This window comes from Orbicella faveolata, unplaced genomic scaffold (genome assembly GCF_042242905.1).
Source record: "Orbicella faveolata isolate gen_17 unplaced genomic scaffold, um_ofav_v1 contig_14, whole genome shotgun sequence".
NCBI classification, from domain to species: domain Eukaryota; kingdom Metazoa; phylum Cnidaria; class Anthozoa; order Scleractinia; family Merulinidae; genus Orbicella; species Orbicella faveolata.
The window spans coordinates 17,806,714-17,817,295 of NW_028301541.1; the positions used below are offsets into that span (position 1 = coordinate 17,806,714).

Sequence of the window (10,582 nt, forward strand, 5' to 3'; positions counted from 1 at the left end):
GCACTTAAATGACGACAACGTGCAAATCTGCTATTAGGGAGTTTACGAAACCACGACGGCAACGGCAACGGGAACGTCACTGAACAAAAGAATTAATGAGCAGTACAATGGTTGTGCACGTGCGTTATAATTCTTGGTACATTTCTTTGCCGTCCTCTGCAAAACAACAACGTGAAATGGCCAAATTTTGCGTTGTCTGAAGAACGTGAACGACGACGGCTAATTTTTTAAATTTTGTTTCAAATTTATCGCTGTGTTCCGGATTTCGTTTTGCGATAGTTTTGACAGTGATAAACAAAGTAAATGATTTAAGAGTATCGCGAGATTCGTAGGTAAAATATAAATTCATTTTTTTAATGGACGTTGTCCTCGGCGTCGGCGTCGTGGTTTCGTGAACTCCCCGTTAGGGAGTTTAAGAAGCTACGACGGCGACGCCGAGGAAAACGTCGATTAAAAAATGAATTTATATTTTACCTACGAATCTCGCGATACTCTTAAGTCATTTACTTTGTTTGTGACTGTCAAAACTATCACGAAACTGAATCTGGGACACAGAGATAAATTTGAAATAGAAATTTACAAAAATAGCCGTTGTGGTTCACATTGTTCAGACAACGCGGAATTTGGCCATTTCACTTTCTTGTTTTGCAGAGGACGGCAAAGAAATGTACCAAGAATCATAACGCACGTGCACAACCATTGTTCTGCTCATTAAACCTTTTGTTTAGCGACGTTCCCGTTGCCGTTGCCGTCGCGGCTTTCTCAAACTCCCTATTGTTAGCTGGAGACGCAACTGATGTCATAACCACATTTCACTATATCTCGGTCTCCATTCCGCCTGCCCGTAGAAGATCTGGGTTCAATATTTCAATTGATCTTCATTATTCAAGTGATGATGAAATCTCACCGAGAAAACGCGTAGACTGGTAGAGGAGAAATTTTTCCCTCGCGAAAATGAAAAATGTAAGAAAAAGTGGATCTCCTCCAATCTCGTTTTTTCCCTGCTTCACTATTCCTTATGAACATCAAGTTTGTCTAGTACTCCCTTGGAAAGTTTCACAACACAACCCGTAAATCTTTCGTTCTTGCCTTTGGAGGTCATTTTCACTGGTATGGTTGTCTTCGCGATCCACTTGTCCCGTGTAGGGTCATAGCATTCAACACTAAAGTGTCGTCGATAATTGTGATCTATGCCACCCAGCACATAGAGTGTTCCCTTCAGACACATCATACTGCCATATACGCGAGGAACATTCAAACTTCCAGTAAATTGCCATTCATTTGTCGAGATGTTAAACATCTCACATGTTTTAAAAGATGATTCCCAATCCTCCCTCCCTCCGGCTACAAAAATCTTTCCTTCAGTTGCCACACCAAAAGCGCACCCTCTCTTTTGTTGCATGTTTGCAATTTCCTCCCATTTGTTTTCCACAGTTTTAAATCTCTCAGCTCTCGTAACGAAATCATCCTCTAGCCTCCCGCCACAAACATACAGATGATCGCCAGCGGCAACAACGCAAGAATCTTCCCTGAAGCCCTCATGAGATGACAAAACCGTCTGCCATGAACACCGCTCAACTTCGTATCTTTTAACAGTGGATTTTTTCGTCGATGTGTTCACCTCTATCGCGTAGATTTCGCCTCTAGCGACAGCAACCTTAGTAGACCCTGTGATGGCCAAGTCCAAACTAGACCAACCATTAAAAGCAGCATCATACCTCTGTGCCTTACCATACAATGGAAAGACGTACAACTGATCACGGTAGTTCATCATTTGAGTTTCATGGTTTCCTTCTATCAGCCCGTCTGCTAAACGCTTCCACTCGTCTTTCTCTGGGAGATAACAGAGAGTGGATTTCCCTCGACAAGCAACAATGGCGCGGGTTTCAAGCCCTTTTCTCGGCGACTGAGGTAGATCTCCTTCACATGTAAAGTTAGTCAGCTTTACTGCATCTGAAATCAACTGAAAACAATGCAAGTTCTCTCGCACAAGTTCGTTTGTCACGACATCCAATAAAAAGTCACGCGATAGAAAAGCCAGTCGCAAGTGACGAAACAATTGTTCAAACGATGCTTTTCGCTCGCTTTTGCCTTGTTCGATCCACTTTAACACGATTTTAAACACATCTGCTTCAACTGCAACTGAAATTTCGTCACTTGAAATCCACCTCTCCACTTCTTTAGCTTCCAAGTTTAAGAATTCATCCATTTTTGCTACAGATGCAAAGTTGGCGTGGATGAACTCTCTGGTGTTGGTGATCAGTTCGTCGCATTGGTACATCTCAGCAAAATAAAATGTTGAAATGCAATTTGATTTGGATATCTGTCGTTCTAGAAATCGCCCAGAAAGTTTTTTCAAACCCGGAATGAGAAGATAGTTCGCTGCAGCGATAAGATCCTTGGAATTCTCTTGAGTTACCTCCACACTTCCTGTGTAGATGAACTCCAAAACATCTTCCATTACAGAACCCGAGATCTCTTCAAACCGAACAATCCCTTCTCGATTCTCTTTCATGTCACTCTGAAGAAGCTTGGAGAAGAACGGGCTTGCTGCAGAAAGGACATTTCTATGAGCTTTGAATTCTTTGTCATCTTTCGTCACCAAAGTTATGTCGCATAAATGATCTTGCATCCGCAGCATGTTAAGCCGCTTCACTAATTCCACACAGAAAGCAGCTTGTTCAGCATCAGAAATTGGTTGCAGATCTTCCATCTATTCCAGAAGAGAAACTTATTTCTATGGAATAAATACAGATTTCTTTAGAACCGTTTAGATGCCCTCAAATAGCTTTAAGAAATCACGATCGGTCAAGACTGAAGACTAGAACACGAAATCGAAAACGAAACTCTCTTGTTTTAGGGAAGAATAAGAGGACACTGGGAGCGACATGACGTCATCGTGCGACGACTGGAGAGACTGGACTGGACTGGACTGGACTAGAATGGACTGGAATTGAAAAATACGGACTTACAAGACGAGGAGTAGTAAACATCGCCAACTTGTAAAACGAAGACCTGTGAAACGGAGACTTGAAAAATGAAGACTAATAAAACGAGACCTTGTAAAACCAGGACTTGTAATATGAAGACTAGCAAAACGGCAGACTTGAAAAAAGGATTCTTGTAAAGAACTGACTGGTAAAAACGAGGAATTGTAAAACGTGAACTTGTAAAACTTGCGGACCATTTAAACAAGAACTTGTAAAACGGAGTCTGAGGAGAGGCGGCTGTGACACAGGCTAGTAAAACGAGAACTAGTGAAAATCGCAGGCTACAAAAGACACTAAAATGATAACAGAGTGTGACATAACCAGAAACATATACCGAAATACTAAAACCCGCTAGTAACATTAGATCGGCTCATGTCATCTCGTCTTTTTGCAGGCTGTACAGTGCTCGTTATGTAAACCAAAGTACTTGACAGTAAAGTACTCCCCATTCCATATCTTCCTTAAGTTCAGTCCAAATGTTTCGTTTCCAGTTGTGTTCCAATTGGTTTCCAGACTCCCAGTTAAGAGAAGAAACACTCTTTATAATGTTAATAGGACTGAGTGGAGTCCAATTCATTGTGTAATCATACGAGTTATTAGGCTGATTTAGCAAGAGAACGGGAACGTCACTTGACGACGGCGCGCGCAGTACAAATACCCAAATATGGTCAGATGACGACTGCAGGGCGCGCGGAATAACCTGAATTCTGTTCTAATTTGACCATATTTGGGTGTTTGTTCTGCGCGCGAGGTGGGAGTCCGATTTGTTAATCACGAGTATGATTACAGACTAAATTGCACTCCACTCACTCATTATGAATTGGACGACACGATGTCCTGTTACCAATTAATCAAAACTATGACAAAATTCGAGAAACGAACAAACCATCAATTGATCGCTGAACGATTAAACGTCGTTATGAATGCTGAAAAACACAACAGTTTACTCAACAAAGTGCACCGCAACAGCTGTCCAACAACAAGCATGACGCGTATACACTGTCCAATTAATGCTCAAATCGGGCTGCTGATAGCCAATCACGTACGAGAATTTTGTTATAGTTTTGATTAATAATGGTAATAGGACTGAGTGGAGTCCAATTCGGTCTGTAATCATACGAGTGATTAACAAAATCGGACGACCGCGAAGCGGGAGTCCGATTTGTTAATCACGAGTAAGATTATAGACTGGATTGGACGACACGATGTCCTGTTACCAATTAATCATAACAATTACAATTTCCCACAAAAGTAAAAGTTTCATTTGATAAAGAGCTTTTTATTGTCATTTTAAATATCATAATTATAAAATATGGAGAACAGCTCGCAAAATGGCTGTGAAGTCTCTTTCAAAACAGTCACCAGAGACTAAACCTCCACAATTTTACAAAGTCAGTCTCAGTCAGTGGTTAATATAGTGATTGTACTCAATGTTGTGATTGGTGGATTTAGTGGAGAGGACTTAAAATGATTGGCTCATGTAACTGTCCGATTACAGCCAACTGTCCGATTACAGCTTTGCAGATTTATTAGAGCAAAATACAGCAGTTTATGCACCAATCACATTTGAGGAAATTGTAACTGTTATGATTAACAGGGTAAGTACATCCTTTTTATAAAGGGCACTTTTTTATTGCAATAACATTACTGCCAGGCCTTTTCAGTTTGGTCAAACAACGGTCGATCAGCGAAGCAAATACTAAATTTGCTAAGCAGGAACCATATAACTCATAACACGTAACGGATGACGCAAACCTACTCTATAAACATAATGATATTGATATACCTGAAAGCAATCTTAACAATGAACTTAGTGGGGTTCAGTCCTGGCTATGTGTAAAAAAAAAAACTCTCCTTTAATATTGGTAAGTCAAATTTTGTCGTATTTCACCCAGTCCAAAGAAAATTACCTAAGTCAATTATGTTATCTATTGACAATCATTTATTAACTCAGGAATTCTCTATTAGACATCTAGGAATTTATATTGATTCTCATCTTAGCTGGAAAAGCCATATTAATTACGTTGCTGAAAAAGTTAAAAGAAGTGTGGGCATTTTCTCTAAACTCCGCTGTTATCTTCATAACAAAACCCTGCTAGACCTTTATTATGCTGGCCGTAACAAGGCCAACGAACGAGATATTGAACTCGGCCATTGGTATCAGTTCTTCTATCTAACACTTTGGAAACTTCGTAGAACAATACCTCAATCATGGGTTGTTAAGAGTGACTGTATGAATAAAGTTGGAAGTTTTAGATACCGGCGGCCTAATTGATTCATGAATTGATTACACAACAACAAACGGCAATTAGCTCAAGGAGGCGGTTGTCCTCTGAATGCGCGAGATCTAACAATGGCTAAGATTTGAGGGCACATATTAAGGAAGGAGTAGGAAAAAAAAATTGAAAAACGAATGATCTGCTGCCGTTGTTGTTGTTGTTTTTTTTAAGATTAATTCTAGTGACAACAACTGAGACCGCGCTCGGCAACAATGGTATACGTCTTGCACGTGCTGCGATTTTTCGAGGCAAACAATTTGTTACTCTCTTTGCACGTAAAACATTTCAGTTAGGGCTTTTTTCTTTTAACTTAGTTATGATTTTTTTTTTAATAACGGCAAAATATAGGTCATGTTTAACAGCATAAAAATGCATCTGGTACCTCACTTTCCCATTATTTTACTTTACAGCCTTAAAATATCATTATTAAACATATACCATGCCAAGTTTCATGCTCGAACTCGCAGTATTTCCCTTTGAGAAAAACGAAAATATATGTCAATGTGTTGGGCGCAAATAACACAACAATTATACAGGAACAATAGACAAATCAATTTTAAAAGCGAAAGTAAAAGGCTATCATTATTCAATCAATTCAATCAATTAAGCAATTCACTGCTATCAGTAGAAACATAATGTCCTCATAATGTCCACTACAGATTCCTTTGGCCTAAAATAGCTCTACGAAATCAGTCACGACCGAATATACAATCGACAGCGCACTGTTTGGAAGACGGCACTGGGAAGCGATATGACGTCATCGTGTGAGGAAAAATTGATACACTGGACTGGAGTTGGAAAGAACGCAGAGCAAGTAAGCGTGCGAGCGTAACTGTGAGCGTTACGTGCGAGCGACGAGCGGCGATGCCGCGAGTAGCTATTAGCCGTCTTCCGACGCCCACGCTACTAGCGGCTCGCGGCATTGTTACCCTCACGTCACGCTCACAGTCACCAGTCACGCTAATGTGTGCTTACTTGTTTTGCGTTCTTCCCCACGGATTTTCGAAGAAAAGAGAGAGTGTTTGCCTCTAGATGATATGATAATGAAAACGCAAATTGAACCTCACTTCACGGGCAGATTTCAGGGGAACCTAAGACGCCACTCCTCTCCCACCCCCCCCCCCCCAACCCCCTTCCCCCAAGACTTCTTTTAAACGAGAAGTGATTCGATTTTAGCTGGCAAGCACTCTCTATCTCTCTAGATCTCTTCGAACGGTCGTCATGCAAATCCGCTGTGAAGGAACAAAGATTGTCCCAAATCGCCCTTCGCGTAGCCCTGCGCCTGCACTCAGCGGATTCTCCCCACTAGAGAGGGGCCGAGGGGCCGAGGAACACTGGGAAGAATAGATTAATTCGACATTTTGTGGCGAGTTTGTAGCCCTGCAAAACACGTCGGAATTTAAACCACATTGAACAGAGTTTTCAGGTCTCAAGTGATTTTTTTCTCTTTATTAGGTATCGGAAAAATTCGTGCTCAGTTAGAAACATGTCAGATCATAAGCAACGTGTACACGAAAGGTCTAACAAGATCAGCAGCTGAAAAATTCGAAGTTGAACGCCATGAAATGTTGACACAAGAATGATACTTTCTTGAAAAGATTAAGAGGTGAGCCATCTGATATCTTTTTTTTTTTTTCATTTTTAACTTGGAAAATATTTGTTATTTTCCAAGGTGTAGTGGTGGAACGTTCTCACTCCATCACTCCTTCACTCCTTTACCGGGTCACTTCCGGTAAAACATTTGGAAACCCGGGTTGGGGGGGGGGGGGGGGGGGGGAGAACTCCCATATGAAAAGGCAGGGAATGCTCGTCGGAAAATTTGAATTTAACTCCTAAGGGACGCTAATGTGGACATTGCTTGAGCTTCATTAGACCCGTAAAAGATACCACTTAAAATGGAACAGGTTCGATCACTAGACTCTCTTCAAGAAAGGATCCCGCGCACTTCTAGGCCCGACTCGCACACTCGGAAATCAACCCTGAAAGCAGAAATTAAATGAGAGCGTTTCTTTTATTATTATTTCCTCAAGTGCACCCTATAGGATACTTTGACAGCTAAATGGTGACATTTCATCATCAACACCCTAAGTGAGACCAGAATCCTTGATTTGCACCCAAGAAGACAAGCATCCCTGACCTTTTCACATAGGAGTCTCCCCTGGGTTTTGAACATCAGCCATCTAGGGCTGTTTTATAGTCGCTTGTAGTGTCTCAAGTTAGTTATTTTTGAGAGGTAGAGGGTATAACGATTTTTTCATTATAAGGAAAATATTTATGGTTCTTCCTTAGCGATTCGATTCAGGGAAATTGTGTGAAATTGTGGGTTTGAAGGCAATTGATATAAACGAATGATTAAAGAGGGTCCCCAATAGGTTTGGCGGGATGCGGGATTTGGCTTTTTTTCGCCGTGATATTTGAGATTTGAGCTGAAAAAAGAGGCGGGTAGTGGGAATTACAATTACAAGCGGGAGCGGAATTTTGTGTTTTTGTAGGGTTGGGATGCGGGTTTCGTAAGGGGAACCGAGCGGGATACGGGATTTCAATTCTTACATGACATCATAAATTGTTATTGACCAGCGCAGAAACCACAAGCTGACAGAAATGTGCATGTAGCTGTGTCAGGTTTCAAGTAATGAATAGCAACAGCTCTGTACCCTGTCAGGTTCTGTCAAATGTATCCAATATCGCTTGACTACGTTAGTACCATGAGACTGTATGAGGTCTTTGAGTCCTATTTCTACTGATTGCGATCATTTGTGTTGACCTCTGACATCAATGACATCTGTCCATTTCCGACATTTTCGACGCTTTCGTTTGTAATCTTGGCTCCATGATCCTTTCTAGTTTTTCTAGTCTTTCAACCTTTTCCAGAGTGTTTGCTTTGTTTTCACCAGGATGACCACACTGGATGGTGGTGATAGTGATTTACCATATGAAGTATGCGAATTACGAATTGCGTCACCATATATTACGAAAAGGATGCGCCAGCAGGAATGCCTTCTTTCTTCTTTCTTCCTTCTTTCTATTATTATAAAACTATATATACTTATGAAGTCTGTAGTCTGCAGTCTGCATTTTACTCTCAGTCTGCATTTTAACCCGGTCTGTAGTCTGCAGTCTGCGTTTCAGACTGATGAGTTTCAATTTGATTGCCAGCAAAGTGGAAGTGAAATCTGAACATCTTAGTTTGTACATTACTAAATTACATAGGTCATCAAAGAATATTCAATTGTACAGTCATTCCCATGGCCCTTTCATAAAATAACCTCAGAATCATTAAAATATAAAGAACAGCTAAACTGTTGGAATTTTGTAAGCAGTACTATCAGTTCAGAGTAAATGATGGAGTTCATAAATTAGTATCTTTAGGACATAAAGGAAAAAGAGTCTACTCCAATATTATACCTAAATGTTGGGTAGTTCAAAATATCATAGGTTATCAAATTTCTGTAGGTCCCAGGTTAGAATCTACCTGTAGTTTATAACAAATTAGGTGGCTATTATGTTAGTTACAGTAATTTAATAGAATGATTTTGAATAATCAATTTGTTTATTTACTTATTTCTACTTATATTCTGTTTGCAGAATGCTAAACCGGTTACAATTTATTGGTTCTGTTTGGCACACAAATCTTACAAGAGGCATGCAGGTTGTGGTTTCACTAGATAGTACAAAGGTACTGGAGTTGTGGGAATATCATTCCAGATTTGTACTATCCTTGTCAGCAAAAGCTTATACTAAGTATGTGTTGCTTGAATAAAACAATAACAACCCTCAATCATTCTGTAATCATTGCAGGCTTTGTTAAATTTACTTTCTAGACTCTGCTTCATTTTTGGACTATTTGTATTTTGGCCAATGTACCATAATTGTACATTAATTATTAATGTTTAGTCCCTAAAAAGGCCAATTACTGCTATAAGATTGTACAACTGAAGTGCAAGGTACCTATGCAGTTATTGGAGAGCCTTACAGTCAAACTCACAAAACTGTGAACACTTAAAATATGTCTGGAATGTTTATTGTGTTATAAACAATCACGAGCGAGATCTTCAACCACAGAAACCACAGAAACAGATGAGTTTCTATCGGTCATGGAACAAATTTGTTTCATGACCGGTCTCAAAATAAATTCTTTATTTCGGTTATACAAGAAATTAGATAATATTATCTCCTCAGAGCTTTATTATCTAGCTCTCTGCACGCACTGCAGGCCTATGATGAGGGAGCATCATAGGCCTGCAGTGCATGCAGAGAGCTAGATAATAAAACTCTGAGGAGATAATATTGCTCTCACAGGCTATTTAAACACTAGCAAAGAGGGTTTGGGATATTTTTAACGTGAGAAAACTGTTTTCACAAACCAATGTGCTGGGCTGACACGACAGGCAGCTGTTGAATCACTCAAGCACAAATGATCCAAATTAGTACTTTCATTATTTCGTTTCATTATAATTAGTTTGATGACACCGAAAAGCGACAAGTGATATTGATGAAAATGGAAGTCTTCCATTATATTTTGTAACATGTGAATCAAGTGCAAATTTATTTGGGAAGGAACAGCGGAAAATTGAGGTGTTTACTGTTTGCCACAACTAATTGCAAAATTAGCTAACATTTGCATTTATCATGGTCAATCTTTCCAGAGTGTTTAGATCACCAAACCACCAAGCCCGAGTGATTGTAATTATTTGCTAAAATAAATTGAGTCACTAGTTTAACCAAAGATGATACCAAGGTTAGCGAAACCACCAAAATTTTAACTTTTTATTCATTCCTATTTATAGCTGTGTCAAATTAACTGTCATTTCGAGTAACTGTATGCGTCGGCTGGATTCTTGTTTTCCAAAATCCACAAACTGAATACTGGATGTGGTTCTTGATACAAAAGGATAGCAATTATTTAGACTTTCAGGAATGTATAAAGACAGAGGGTGTATCTTGGGACAAAGCGAAAACCAAAACTATGCATGTATTTACAGCTATGTAACCGATGCACTACATCCATGTTCTGTGGTTTCTGTGGTTGAAGATCTGACTCGTCAGTCGTGATTGGTTATTACAAAATAAACATTCCAGACATATTTTAGGCGTTCACAGTTTTGCGAGTTTGACTGTAATAAGTACTTCTTTGCGAAATATTGTTTCCTGTGTTTTAAGAATACATGTACATTAATGGGAAACTTTGCTTGAACCACTAACAAGTAAGCTGTTTGTGGTATTTCTGTATTATGTAGTTTTGACTTGCAGGAGTCACAACCAGAGAGCACAACATAAAAGATTTTGTTAACTCTCATCACTCCTCTCCTCTTG

The 10,582-nt window shown here is 39.7% G+C and overlaps 1 protein-coding gene and 1 long non-coding RNA gene across 2 annotated transcripts; one reads left to right on the forward strand and one right to left on the reverse strand.

The window, feature by feature from the left end:
• Window positions 1-648: 648 nt before the first annotated feature.
• On the reverse strand, window positions 649-2,795 carry LOC149114342 (kelch-like protein 25). The gene has a single exon (XM_089287725.1). The coding sequence runs from the start codon at window positions 2,711-2,713 to the stop codon at window positions 1,010-1,012; it is 1,704 nt and encodes a 567-aa protein (XP_089143851.1). The 5' UTR covers window positions 2,714-2,795; the 3' UTR covers window positions 649-1,009.
• A 3,813-nt stretch (window positions 2,796-6,608) lies between these two features.
• LOC149114343 (uncharacterized) lies at window positions 6,609-9,101 on the forward strand. The gene is made up of 2 exons (XR_016206448.1): window positions 6,609-6,875; window positions 8,855-9,101. It is a non-coding gene; the product is annotated as an uncharacterized LOC149114343 (long non-coding RNA).
• The last annotated feature ends 1,481 nt before the right edge of the window (window positions 9,102-10,582 follow it).